The sequence below is a fragment of the Hydractinia symbiolongicarpus genome, chromosome 4 (genome assembly GCF_029227915.1).
Source record: "Hydractinia symbiolongicarpus strain clone_291-10 chromosome 4, HSymV2.1, whole genome shotgun sequence".
In the NCBI taxonomy this organism is placed as follows: domain Eukaryota; kingdom Metazoa; phylum Cnidaria; class Hydrozoa; order Anthoathecata; family Hydractiniidae; genus Hydractinia; species Hydractinia symbiolongicarpus.
This window is the reverse complement of record NC_079878.1, coordinates 5434754-5448997: the sequence shown is the minus strand read 5'-3', so window position 1 is coordinate 5448997 and position 14244 is coordinate 5434754. Positions and strand designations below refer to the sequence as shown.

At 33.5% G+C, this 14244-nt stretch overlaps 2 protein-coding genes across 6 annotated transcripts in view; one reads left to right on the top strand and one right to left on the bottom strand.

Moving 5' to 3' along the window:
- LOC130640911 (uncharacterized) overlaps window positions 1-8093 on the top strand; it is a 28527-nt gene extending 20434 nt beyond the window's left edge. For 3 of the 5 annotated variants that reach the window (XM_057447517.1, XM_057447514.1, XM_057447515.1), the window contains exons 2-16: window positions 1803-1864; window positions 1954-2043; window positions 2208-2351; window positions 2781-2898; window positions 3156-3271; window positions 3857-3928; window positions 4134-4355; window positions 4724-4900; window positions 5351-5539; window positions 5862-6002; window positions 6286-6566; window positions 6782-6878; window positions 6965-7066; window positions 7450-7596; window positions 7816-8093. In XM_057447517.1, the coding sequence (XP_057303500.1) occupies window positions 1810-1864; window positions 1954-2043; window positions 2208-2351; window positions 2781-2898; window positions 3156-3271; window positions 3857-3928; window positions 4134-4355; window positions 4724-4900; window positions 5351-5539; window positions 5862-6002; window positions 6286-6566; window positions 6782-6878; window positions 6965-7066; window positions 7450-7596; window positions 7816-7931 (2067 nt within the window). In that variant the 5' untranslated portion in view covers window positions 1803-1809 and the 3' untranslated portion in view covers window positions 7932-8093. Of the gene's footprint in view, window positions 1-745; window positions 956-1802; window positions 1865-1953; window positions 2044-2207; window positions 2352-2780; window positions 2899-3155; window positions 3272-3856; window positions 3929-4133; window positions 4356-4723; window positions 4901-5350; window positions 5540-5861; window positions 6003-6285; window positions 6567-6781; window positions 6879-6964; window positions 7067-7449; window positions 7597-7815 lie in introns of all 5 variants that reach the window. The other 2 variants (XM_057447516.1, XM_057447518.1) reach the window with 1 other exon arrangement.
- Window positions 8094-8183: 90 nt separating this feature from the next.
- LOC130640912 (alpha-(1,3)-fucosyltransferase C-like) lies at window positions 8184-13776 on the bottom strand. The gene is made up of 3 exons (XM_057447519.1): window positions 12714-13776; window positions 10078-10383; window positions 8184-9173 (listed from the first exon to the last, which is right to left on the bottom strand). Exons 1-3 carry the CDS (start codon window positions 13078-13080, stop codon window positions 8383-8385), a joined length of 1464 nt encoding a protein of 487 aa, XP_057303502.1. The 5' UTR covers window positions 13081-13776; the 3' UTR covers window positions 8184-8382.
- Between the last annotated feature and the right edge of the window lie 468 nt (window positions 13777-14244).

The following is a 14244-nucleotide window of genomic DNA, read 5'->3' as shown; positions in this document are numbered from 1 at the left end:
TATCATGCCTTGAAATTTAGGCATGGAATAGTGGATCAAAAATAAAAGATGTTTTTACTGTAACATCAAGCTTTTTTCTTGCTTTTAATGCTTATAAGATGTATAGATTTAGTCTATTGTGAATTTCCAAGAAAAATGGACAGAGTGAGGCAAGGTTTAGCTCGAATTGCAGTATATAAGATTTGTGAGAAAAAAGGATCTTCTCATACCTGTGATCGCATTTATTTGCCTGATCTTAAATGGGAGTTTGTTTGTCGTTATCATTCAGTCAATCGAGTCTAGGTCATTAAGCTGGAAGTTACTTTAGTACGTATAATTGATATGGTTGCTACTTTAGCACGTAGAAATAAATTTTCACCTGATCCAGACGATAATATTTACCTGCCGGAACATAACGTTTTTTGTTAATATTTAATTTAAATATAATTTTCTTTCTGTTATTTTGTCCGCCCCGAACTTTCATTTTCGTCAAAATAACGTTGGATATTTCCTGTCAATAATATTATGTTTTTGTGTGTGGTCCTTATCACAGAAAGTAGTTTTATTTTGCATTGTCCGTGAATATAAACATGCCTTTAAAAATATTTCTCTTATCGTACGTTATATTATCACCATATACACATTGCATAAAAGCTGGACGTGAATTCATTTTGTTAACCTGGCTTATGCATAATCCGACACTTTCACCTCTAAACTACACAGCCGTTTTTTGAAAATTAAAAAAAAATTTTATTGTTTTTTGCAGACAATCGATATCTGTCCACCTGCTACCTCAATGTTGGTGCACCTGAGCATTGCCGGCTGGACAGTTGAATTTTCTTTCGTATGGACCAAAAAATAACATCTCAAAGTAAAATAAGTACGAGTTATGGCTATTAGACAGCACTTTGGCATTTTGCCCCTGTTGCGACGCTAATTTCCGTTCCTTGGAGTTTAAAGGTTAAATATTTTTAATGTAAGCTCTGTGTTTCTTAATGTTTGCGATCGCGATATATTCTAAACGAGTTATGATAGAGCAAATTAAGTACAGCCTCATTACATATTATTTTAATTCCAAAAATATTACATTTCCAGTGAATTTTACTTACAGCAACAAGAAAAAAGTCGTTGGCTATTCGTTATCGGGTTTTCGCCCGCCATACATATTACTCCCAACGCTTTTTCGTGCATCCTTGATCGCCAGTTAGAACAAAATAATTAAATCACCCTGCAGGTGGTCGGAAATAAAACTACATGCAATCATGTTGAACAGACAGACAACAAGTAATATCTAAAGATATAATATCTGAAGTCAATAGTTGCAGTGGAATTCCAAAAGACTACGATTATGTAGTGGCTGTTTTCAAAACGTTATGGCTGTATTCACTTTCGGCGGAATTCTTAATGTATTCCTAATTTTCAGAATTTTCTATCTGCATAACTTTCAGTCCCTGTACTCGGGTGTCGTGATTTCAAATTTCCATTTTAATGAGTTGAGATCGCTTTTAGAATTCATATGATTTACACTATTCCATGTGAAAGAAAACAAAGAAATGGAGGAGGAATTATCCTTGAGCACATTTTTCCTTCTTATTTTCTTATGATGTTATCACACAGTGTTTTAGCAGCGGTGTACGGGATTTTGTTTCGTGTTCTCTGCTGCACGAAACGGTTTACATAATCACGATTTAGCTACCAGTTTAGCTTGACACAATAAAAGCATTACAACTTAAAGTCATAAATGTAAAGAGTGTGTTTTTAGGAAGAGGATGGTGTAAGGGCTTTGCGTCCAGAATATAACATATGTTTTTTTATAATTTTAGTATAAGAATGAAATCTACGATAGTTCTTGTTTGGTGTTGCTTTATACAAAGCTTGATTGCAGGTACGTTTGTCGTGTACAAGTTTTAAAAAGAGTTTCTTAAAACAGGTGTTACAAGAAAAACATATGGTATTTTTATGTATTCTTTTCAGTTAATATATGGGACATCATTGAAAAAGCAAATAATGAATCAACCAAAGCAAAGAACCATAATAAAAGGCTATTTGGAGGACCTTCAAATGGTAAGAATCTTATTCTTTGCTCTTTTATTGCAAGATCTTCACATTCTATTAACTTAAGTGAACTTAAATGTCAAATGCTATATGCGGTAACAGTACTAAAAAAATTTACTGTAAAAACGCAGCTAAATTCATAGCTACTTTACCTATCCTATTGTTATTCTTAGATGAATCGAGCATCGTTGAAGGTGATATTTTAAAAGATACAATACCAGCACCAGCTCCAAGATGGGGAGCAGTATTTAACTGGCATCGAAAGCTATGGATGGGTAGGATTGTACCCTATGAGATTACTGGTAATCTAAGAAACAGTAAGAAACTTATACTTAACATATAATATTATTGAACTGAAATTTTTGTGCAGTAATCAAATACAACTACTGTTTGTGAACGATGTCTAAGGAAGCGCCACAACGTTTAAAGTTGTGTTAGAAAATTTTAGACCTTTCGACTGACCAAAATAATCATGTTTTCAAAGCTCTTTTAAAAAAGTTGACCGGGTGTCTCCTCCCTCGGTTTTGTCGTGGCTGTGAAAAAAATACATTAAGATTCTAATTTTTTGGAATTATTTGGTACATTATAGTTTACATCCAAATTTAGACACGGGTTTTTTTTATTTTTATTATCAATCTGCTACAACCCTTGATTTGAATTTTTCGCCTACTGAAAAGTTGGCCTACACTTCTCAAATAAGCTTGAAGATCTTTAACAACATCCTTCGTACGCAATTTTACTTGTAGGTGGAAGCAGGAATGTCATCGAACAAGCTCTAAAGACAATATCTTCCGTTTCGTGTTTAAGTTTTCGCGAGAAAATATCTTCAGACGTTTACTGGATAAAGTATTATGTTGGAAGCGGGTAAGAAATGATACAATCTTTTGTTGGAAAATATGTTTCCAAGCAATGTTAATTAATTTTTATATTTTATCAAACTATTTGTAACATTTTTACTTTATTTTTCAAAAACGTTAAAATCACTTAGGCATATGTGTAAACTCAAAACAGAAATTAAAATGCCAACAAAGCATTTGGTCTCATGTTTTCCTGAGAAAACTTCGACCACGAATTGCAAACAAAATGACTGAATTTCTGTTGTGTATTTGTTCATATCATAGCTGCTACTCCGGTGTTGGTCGCAGATACTTTGAAAAGAACCAGCCAAGAAGTATCTCACTTGCTCCATTGTGTGTTCGACATTCTATTGTTCTTCATGAGACACTCCATGCATTGGGTATGTCTATATGTAACAAAATCCGATTTTGTTACTAGATAAATAATCTATAATTAGCTACCAAGTTCTACACAAAAACTGACTTTTTAAATAATTTTAAGAACATGCTCTAAAAAAACTACTGTATCTTCGATTTTATACGCCACCCTTAAATACCGCTGTCTAAAACATTTCGTCCATAGAAAAATGATATCATAATTATGCGCAGTATACTAATAAATGCCGTCATACAATCATTACGCCCTTCAATTGTAACGGCCTTCAATAATTACGCCTTCCAATAACAACCAATAAACACCGCTTTGTAACCACGTCTTGTTTATTTTATTAATTGGAATGTTTTGCTTTATGGCTCGATGTGGGTGTAAGTTATTCTTTCTTTTTAGCTGATGTAATTGTTTTGTTTTCGTTTTAAATTTTCTACGGGGTTAGCAACGTTTCCCGCCCCCTCTCCACCCCAAAATCCGCCACGTTATGGTAAACTCTGAAATTTAATGTCCCTTAGGGCTTATATTAGCTATGTAGGGTTCATACAGATTTATTTGTATTTCAACACGAACTTGGTCAATATGCTTTCTTTTGCAGGGTTTTATCATGAACAAAAGAGAGAAGACAGAGATTCCTTCGTAAAGATTTATAAAGACAGAATTTTATCAAGTAAGTACGTAATATTTAACAGCTTGCTCTTAACTGATGAAAATTTATAGAGAATGAAGATTGCACTCGCTTGAAAAAATCATATGAAATCATTGAACAACATCATTTTACGTGTTAAAGCAAGGAGATGTAAAATACAGACCTTGACCTCGCCATGTTTAATTTATAATTTTTTTGTATTGTTTTTAACCAAATTTACTTTTAGGAAAGCTACCCAATTTTTCAAAGAATTTGATTTATGAATTTGACGCATATGGAACACCTTATGACTATCACAGCATCATGCACTATGTGAAGGATGCTTTCATTAAACCTGGTGTCACTGGTAACACGATCGAAGCAAAGTTTGATCCGAACATTCGCCTGGGAAGTAACTTTATGTCGACTATTGATGTAACTGAACTGAATCGTCTTTATCAATGCGACAGTAAGTTTGATATATGCTTTTCTTTGAGATATAGTTTCAAAATATATTACGTTTTGCTATGGGTCACTATAATCTTGCGTGAAAGAATAGAATAATTAATTATATTCCTGTGTTACTCGTTCTATCTGTCTATATTGTTTAAGTGTTAATTTCAACTGTCTCCTCACACTGAAAACTGAACAGGGTATATTCAAAATGATTGATTTCCTTTTGTCCGCAATGCGACCGAAATAGGAATCGGAAATGTGGTCTAATGGTGAAAAAGGTCTACAACCTGCCGTTGATGTCTAAACGCTATCTGCATGTCGCGATTTATATTTCTATAGATTAACCAATAACCGATGATGATATATTTTTGTTATTTACAGTAAAAAAAGGATGGGGAAAGTGGACAGAATGGTCACCATGTATTGTCAATGACAAAAAGAGGTGTTTGAAGGCTAAAGTCCGTATATGTGTGTCAACGGATGTGAAGGAATGTCCTGGTGTTGATCAATACGGAGTGCAAGAACAGGTGCAGGAATGTACTGCATCAGAATGTGAAGGTAATATGATCAGAATGTGAAAGTATTGTGATCATTCTTCTACTTATTAAACTGCAGTCAATAAAAATACTTCTGAAGAGTTTTAATAAACACAAAGATCATGTTTAATGTAACCTCCGTGTGGAATTTAACTATAATTTAATTTGAAAATATAGGTTAACCCTTAAAGGGTGGGTCCCGGAAATATTCTAAGGACTAGATTGTCTTGAGAGTGCTCCGCAGGGCAAACCAGGCTACCAAACGGTACCAAACATGGACTCTTTAGGTCTTGTTCTCAGCCATCAATCGCGGTTCCTGTTTCGTTGAGATGACTATGTCTGGTTACGTTTATTTTATTTTTCAAGGCGAAGATATAACTAGTTGATTAGTGCAGACTGCCTTGTCAGCTTAAATTTATTACAAACTCTGTCTTGAGAGTCCACTGTGTTTTTACAATATATTTCTTTACAGCTGACAAACATCGCAAAGATGGTAACTGGGGACGCTGGGGAGAGTATTCTAAATGTTCGGGAAGCTGTGGCTGGGGAAGACAAGAAAGATATCGGAAATGTGACAACCCTGTTCCATCTGCTACTGGAAAGAAATGTGTTGGAGCTGACAAGAACATGAAATTGTGTCGCAACAAGAGATGTGGAAGAGGTTTGAAATCTACACATTTTTAAAAAATTTTGAATGAAAAGTAAGATTGTATAAAATTAGGACACAAGCCGATGAGAAAGCATTTTAAAACTGTATTTTTAATGAGAACGCTGGCACCTGTTCTAGTTTGGGAAATTAAGGGGGGGGTGGCGGTGCACAATCAAAGGGAGTTAAAAGTGTTGTTCATTACACTTTGACTTAAAAAGATGTTGGTTGATCAGTCAAAGCAACATAGTGCTTACTTAAAGAAAACAAAGATATTTCATTTCTCTTAATAGAAACCATTAACATATTCTTCACTTTTTTCCCTCCATTCCTTTAGCTTTTCCTGGTGATAATGACTTTGACAGCTCCAACTGGGGTCAGTGGACATCAAAAGGTTTTGCGTTGAAACAGACAAGTGGATGGCGTGATGGACCATTCAAAGATCACACTTCAGAAATACGAGGAAGTTCTTATAAAAGTAAGAGTGAATGCGATATAAAGGCGTAAAATTTGTTCACAAAAAGATGATGTTTTTATCAGGTTAACAAAATGTCTTTGGAAACGTTGCTATATAACCGTTTTTATAACTTTAGCATGAAATTGTGAAAATATTTTGTTCTGTAATTTGTGTAAGGATTTGGTAGCAAGCATGCAAAATTGATGTCATAGGATGGGGTAAAAAGGGAAATATTGCACACTGTAAATACAACATATTACCATTGATCTCATCAACTTTCATTTCCTATCTTATTATGTCATAGGTTTTTACGCGTCTGCTAGTGGAAAATCTGTTTGGGTGCTAGGATCAGGAACCATTAAACAACTGTGGAGTCCGTTGATCAGTAGCTTCAGTGGACCAAAGTGCATTTCTTTTCATTACATGTTAAATGGGGCGCATCTTCATCCAACGCAAGCTTTAAGTGTTTTTATAAAAGACAATAAGAACAATCGAATCAATCTACCCTTTAAAATCGGAGGGCATCATGGTAACTATTGGAGACGACATTCCATCAATGTAAAAGGTTTGGTAGCACCATTCCAGGTGGGTGATTGTATCCTTTAAATTTTAATTCAATGTCCATGTCATTCATATTCTACAATCCAGTGTCCCGTCTGTGAATATTTCGAATAAATGGATATATCTTAAAAGCTTTACTACGAGTGGATTCTATATTGAATTTTCTGCCACTGCGCGTCTCGTTTCTTCCTGTTTCAAAATTATTTCGATGATATATCCCCCTCTTTTTTTACTTTAAGTTTGTTTTCGAAGTTAAGTTCCAGGAAAAGTTTACATCAGAAGTCGCCATTGATGACATTTTCTTTGATCATAACGCTTGCCAAGTAGGATTAACAGGTACGCATTGAATTGTTTCGTATACGCTTTAAGAGTATGTTTAACTTTTCTTTTAAAGAAAAGATTGTTTTCGCGTCTATTTTTAGGATGTACCGATGTGAGAAAAGATTGTCAACAAATGGCTTCCAAATGCAACTCAAAAACACAATTCCGTACAATGCTAGGAGGATGTTGCGCCACCTGCAACAGTAAGTATCTTCAAGGACTTACGCTTCAAGATATGTTTTGTAGTGCAAAATGAATTCTATATGTTAAAATCGCCACGAAACAGAATGTTAATTTCAACTTCGGTAACTTCTGAGCAACTATAGTAAAAAATATACCTAGGACAGTTTTCAAGTTTGCAACACATTTTTTGGCATCTTAAAATATGTAAATTTTAGAACTTGCCTCTATTGCCAGGCTATTTTTGGAGGGTGAGGAGATATATTTGGAGGGTGAGGAGATATTTTTGGTTGTGTGTGAATAAAAAATCTAAAGATCAACCAATGGATTGGTAAAATTAAATGTAAAATTGCGCTAGTTAACGCCTGCTCAAACCTGTCATTCCACACATGTTTTAAATTGTTAGAACCTGAATACGTGAACGCAAAAGAAACATGTACTGACTCAAAAGATGGTTGTTATTATTGGTCGAAATCAGATCTGTGTACGACAGATACATACAAAGATTTTATGAAAACATATTGTTGTTCGTCGTGTAACAATAAGCCTACGTGTAAGTGCTATTATTACATTTTTTATTGTCATGGTCGTTTTTCTATTGTTATCATAGACAAGTCCCCCCTGCGCCCTTCCTCCATAGTCAGTGTTAGAGTCAAAACAGAGTTTGGTCTTGAATCTTGAAGTTAGGTGAGGGAAGAATTGAAAAAGGGCGAAAATTGTAGGTCCATCAATGAGTGCAATTTTGACTGCAAAACATTTTTTTTTGAATTAGGTAAAGACGACAAACACGAGAAATGCAAGAGTTGGGCATCAGTGGGAGAATGTAAAAAAAACAAGAAATGGATGTTGATTAATTGTTGTTCTTCCTGCTTCAAGATTGATCCATGAATGTGCCATTTTACCTGCATGAGTTTGTACGTTACTGCTACTGATCTTCCAGGAACATACAAACAAGAGTAGTTGTCTATGTCATAAAAAAGATTTCTTCTATTTTTTTATTTGTAGTTTTTTGTAAAATCATGTAATCATATACATACAATAACAATGTTATATCATTCTCCCTTTTACATTATGTTAAAAATCCACATTGTACCACTTTGGTTTATTTTGTGCTTACAAGGCATGTGTAAGTTTTTTAGCTTTTAGAAAAAGGTTGGGAATGAAGTTAACCTACAAACTGCAGGTTAAATAACGCACGTTTATTTAGGAAATGTACGTTTATTAAACCATCCATAGTAATCGCGAAACTAAAAATCACATTTGTTTATTCTTCTTTTAATCATCTCCAATTCAACGATGATCTGCGAAATTTTAAAAACAATGAAATAACAAAATTATTTTAGTACGCTGGTCTGCATTTTGATTGTGTTACCCACCAATCCTGCATGTCCTTGTAAACTTTCCTGGGTTCATTTGCATGAAGTTTATCGCATATTTCACAATGTGCTTTCTTCCATCTTCCAAGCCATATATTATAATAAGGTTTCCACCAAAAATAACTAACATATTCTGCATGTTCTTTCTGTAGTTTTAACAAATATTCTGCTAGCTCTTTGGGACTTTTGTAATCGTATGTATTTATAAAAGACTTTTTAGGTGCAAAATAATAATCGTTTGTTCCTTGCCCTCCACCAAATACAATCGGTAAGATATTTCTTTTCATGGCGTTAAAAAACTTCTCTGTTATATAATCCTTACACAATGAGTTTTCACCTGAGAAGTAAAAATAATAATCCCTCTCTACATCGTCCCAACATTTCAAATACTCACTTCTGTCACATTTCAATGGCCCACACATACCATAGACGTCCACCGTGATGTATTTTTGTAACTCTCTGATGTAATTTTCCCTACCCGATCTTGAATTACAATTTGAGACAAACCAAGCCACCGACTTCTTTTTATTCACAGCCAACTGAAGGTCTTTTCTTTTTTCAGCAATCAAGTCATCTACATTTTTAGGAAATGGTTTAACTTGATTCATGACACCCCAAGGTTCCCACATTTCAGAGTCTCTACGATATGTGTGGGTCCAATTAAAAAAATTTTTCCATGAAGGAGGATCGAAGCTAATTAAGTAAGCCACTGGTTCCATTTCCCATAAAATATAGCGCTGGTGTGGTTTTCGAACTAAAAGAAAATAGAAAACAAAAAAATGAAATCGTCGTTTCTTATTAAACTGTTCAATCGTTTGTAACTTTATTTTACAATTGGTACGTCACAGTAACAATAGAGTGATGTACAATACCACCTGACAACATTATTTAAAAGCTGTGTTTCATGCACAAGAATTTTTTTTTAAAATTTCGATTTCCTTGTCAATGACTTCGTTACACGGAGCGATTTAACTACCTTTGAAATACTTTTTCTCTGCTCCTTTTATTTTGAGTAGTGGGCGCCCTTTCTTTCACTTTAGAATACCTGCATGTGCCATATGGCGACAATATGCACGAAAGTATGAAATACTCAAGGGATAAAATGTATTCTGCATTTAACTAATAATTTATATCGTTCTTCTCAGGATCTATCAAAAGATGTTTACGTGGTCATTGTTTTACCATTACTACCCTTTTAAGCCGCAAGATTATTGTTTATAAAAAGGCTTTGCGAACTATGTAAATGTGTTATAACATTATTTTGTAAAGAAAGGTATTTTCCCCATAAAACAATCGCATGGGGACACATTGATGATCCTTTTTTACGTTTTTGTTGCGATAGCGTTTGTTTATTTGCTTGTTTATTTGCTTGTATGTTTTGAGTTTGTTTGTGTGAAAGAACTTGCGCTCTTTTTAATATTTCAATATTTGACGAAGCATTAAAATTTTCTTGTTTGATTTTCGTGGGAATTTATATTTGCGAATGGCATCTCTAATAATATTTTACGGGTACTTTTTCACGAAGTTGGCCAAAATCCATGAATAGTGTGAAAAAAATATCATTAAAGTAAAGAGTGAAAAACAATGTATGTACTCGTAAATTTTTGTCGAACAACTTTATATTTTTTTGCTTTAGCTTCATCTGAAATCTAACTTACCTGCTGGTATATCCGATTTCTGTATTCCTCTTGAATAAAACACAATAGCATCAAATTCTTCGATTGGAATAAAATCTCTTTGATCTGTACAAAAGCAATCTCTTCTTCGACAGCCTTTCATGATGTAAGGCAACTGACCTTGCTTAGACGTTTCATCAAAGTTGAAGCCATATGTTTTACTTCCATAGGCAGCGTGATAATAAAGAACTGTCTTTATGTTTCGTTCTTTAAATTTTTTCAAACGATCTTCTTTTGACAGAGACTTCATATTGTCTACAGATAGCACGTATTCTTCGATGGGAACTCCTAAGATTAACAAATTCAGTTATGGTGCTTACTATTTCAATTACTAACCAATAAATGACCTAGTAAACGTAATGAAGTAACAAAAGGATAAAAGTTGCATTTTGAGAAATTGGTTTCAAGGGTTCTGAAACTATCACTTTCTTGAGAGAGGTTTTCAAAAATGGCGAATTTTATCAAAAACCGTTAAATAAAGTCCCCACCAAATACAAACCGAAACTTTAAAACGAAAAAAAATTGTAAAGAATTTGTAACATTATAAATGGACAACAGGACCAGCTCCTGGATTGGCCCCAGGCAAAACCCACCCGTTTGACATCAGCCTGTCTTGATAATCTTTGGACGATTTTGTAAACAAACAATTTATTAGACAGAGTTTTTGTTCTGGGCCCGCTTTTTTATTCAGGAGCATAAAAACATAACCTTTTTTTGATTTTTAGTGAGTATATTTTTAAACAATCTATGATTCTTACGTAAACCAATTTTAAAATGTTGTTGGTACAGCTTAGCGAGGCTTCAGACCCTTTATGCTCTTTCCTTGATGTTTCTATCTAGTAGTATACACATGCATTCCATAAGCAACATTTTTTTTTTGCTTTTGCCTTAAGTCATATCTCTAGGGAGTGTTGAAAAGTTCTGGAAATTTAGATTGAAGAAATTAGAATTCGAAAAATCAAGAGCTTATTTTGTAATAATTAATAATTTTTTCGACATAGTGAAACTTTCGAGTATTTTAGTAACGGCACTTGAAATATTTCATAGAAGTATCTTAGGTTTAGTGATTATAATTTTTAAAACTTAAAAGATTAGTAATATACTTCTTCTTCTTTTTTTATTCATTAATATCATATAAGTAACCTTTTCATAAAAAATAGTTAAGAATAAAATAAAAGAAATTGTTTTTTTTAAAAGTGGAATTTTTGGTGGTGCTATATCGTTATAACTTTGCACATCTTTTCTCAATGTACATGTGTCAGCACCATTCCAAAATATGCTCATATTCAGAATAACATGCATGTCAAGGCATGACAGGTGTCTGAAATCGTTTAGTGTGATTCCAACATTTCTAATAGCAAATTTTTTTGTTAGTATAACAGACAAGCTTCAAAGACATTCATAAACAATTTATCAAAGCCACGCCCAAATTTTAGTTTTCAAATCAAGCTATAACTTCTCTACCCGCATTTGGCAGCAACAGTGCGCTCTCAATTTGATTTGCAAACGCTAATACATAATGATCGTTGAAAGGAGAAAAACTAAATTCCATAAAAAAAATCAGGAAAGTGAAATTCTTGTTGCAATTAAGATGTCAAATCCGGAAGTAAACAGTACACTCACTTGAATTTATTATACGACGATACGACAGAATAATGTTGTAGGAATGTTTGAGACCACAGTGTGTTTAAAACCAAAAAACCTCAAATTTAATTAGCTTAAAGCCTAGTCAGCGTAGCCTTAACAAGATATGAAAATCGCACTTCTCTGTTGACTTGAAGCGCAATCTTTTTCTGAATCTGTTTTTCTCTATGGATCAACATTGTGAACGCTCACAAAAAAACTCGAAAGAACTAGACGATACTAGCTATGGATGATCAATGAGATGATGGTATTAAATATTTTATGGGAGGATCATCTAAAATAATAACGATCTTACGGAAGCTTACTCAGCATTTCATTTCTAATGTCAGTCGCGAAAGATTTCGCTTTGCACTGTTTGAGAAACTAGGAAAGATTTACCAGTGATACCGTTCTTTGGTTTCCTAGCACATGTATACAAAGAGAGGACAGGTCGTCCCTTTAAAACCCGCTCTGGCCAACTAATGCATAAAATATCTCTGGACTGTAAAAAATGACTCAATAAACGTCAATAAAGTTTGGTCAAGCTCGACGCAATGGTCATAAAAAAGCGAAGCATTTTCGCCCCTTCTCTGTTTGTAAGAAAGTCAGTGTAAAATTGTTAGGCGACGGTGTCTACACACATTATAATTTCATACAAAAATTACTTAACTCTCATTCCACTAGCATGTGCATGGCTTTAAATTTTCTAAAACAGAATGGCTCCTGTTGTGGCTCTGTTCTTAAAAAAAGCAGTCCAGCAGGGAATTATCTATATTATAATGCCCGTATACGCCTGTCCGTCTGGCTGTCACGCAAAATAGTAGCTTAGTTGCGACGGGCAAACGAGTGGATTTTTCCACGGGCTAACGACTAGTTCTCAAAATTTCGGAAATGCAGCCTTGATGATTCTTATAAAATTCTTATAAAAACGTGTGTATTAAAACTATTCTTAGCATGTCGTCGCAACCATGATCTGATAGAAATTATTTTTTTACCATAATCGTCTACGTTATAATGAGGCGCCATTTCCCAATACTTCCCGCTAAAATCCTTCTCATTTTCGTCAAACGAGTAAATATCTTTGAAAACTTTAGTCTTGTATCTCTGTTTTAAGGGGACGTTTGGAACAATGTTTACAGCAACGTTTTGAACGCGTTCACGATGCTCTGTAGCCACCTTGATTTCATTTTCATAAATTTTACTTTTGGCTTTTATTTTTTGTTCCGTTATAACATTTTGCTGGATAAATCTAACTTCTTTTGCATTCTCTGAGTTAATATGATACGAATTAAATAAAAATATCCCAAAAAAAACTCCACATAAGAAGGGTAAAATCTTTTGTAAACTTCTGTATAAAAACATTTTATTAAAAACTAAAGCTTGTCTGTTTTCTTCGCTCTGAACAACCTGCGATTCTTTATATTTCTATGTTTTGTACAAGTCTTATTGAAATGTTTCAACATTCTACATAAATTATTCAGCCTGTCCTATTTGTTTCGTTTTGAATTTCAATCTCATATCAATTCATCATGCTTCTCAGCACAATAAGTTATGTTTAAACTATTTTATTACCGTTTAGTGAATTGTTGACTTTTCTGATGATAACCGCGTGCTTGAAATTTAATCCTATACATAAAGACGTGTTTTATTAAAGCAAACAAACTTCCAGCTAAAAATAAATTTCGATAATTTTCGAGAATTTGTACTTCTGGAAGAAATTTTACAGAAAAATCAAGCTCGACCCCAGCACCTTTTTTCGCTAGAACTATCAGAAAGCGCAGCGCCGTTGAGAAGCAATAGTACTGGGGACGAGGTCGCGAAATTTCCAAAATCTTTATTTTTGGGAACAAAAACTTTCGCTAATGACAATAACTTTCAATAAAAAAAAATTGATTTTAAAACGAATATCTTTAGAGCCATTTTTAGAGTTAGAGTTTTTGAGCCATTTTTCAGGCTGATTATTTTTTTTTTGTTGTGATTCTATTATTTCTACCCTTGTCGTCAGATTCCTTGTTATTAAAGAGTTTTCGGCTTTTAAAACTTGAAAAAAGCTTTCGCGATTTTTAGAAAAAGTTGATTTTTCGCGAAAGTATAAGTGATTGAAAGATCTATCGTCTGTTTAATTGCGTTTTAATTTAGGTTATTATACAAAGCACGTAAATGAGATCGTTTATTCCAAAGTACGAAATCTAATTATACAATAGGCTTTTTATAGCCAGCGAAATTATGGCCCTGTGAAAATTGAACTTTGAAGTTAATTTTTAGAAAAAATTAAATGCTAGATTGCTGGTTTGCAATTTTTGTTCAAACTAAAAGTTATGTTGATTAAAGTTATGTTGATAACACTGGAAACGATTTTTTATTTCTAATGTAAACAGGTCTAGCAGGAAGTTGTTGTTTTACCAATGCGTGTTTACGCATTTGCTTTTGTTTAAAAAAAATTAAAAAACCTTCAAATTTTCGTGGTATTTCAATTTTACAGTGGAAACTTTTTTTTTTACTTTTTTATTAGTTTATTTTTATTTA

Coding starts and splice junctions, on each gene's coding strand:
- LOC130640912 (XM_057447519.1), bottom strand. CDS start 13,080: ATGTTTTTATACAGAAGTTTACAAAAGATTTTACCCTTCTTATGTGGA. Junction 10,384..12,713: donor TTATAACGTAGACGATTATG/GTAAAAAAATAA, acceptor TGTTAATCTTAG/GAGTTCCCATCGAAGAATAC. Junction 9,174..10,077: donor GAAATCGGATATACCAGCAG/GTAAGTTAGATT, acceptor ATTTTCTTTTAG/TTCGAAAACCACACCAGCGC.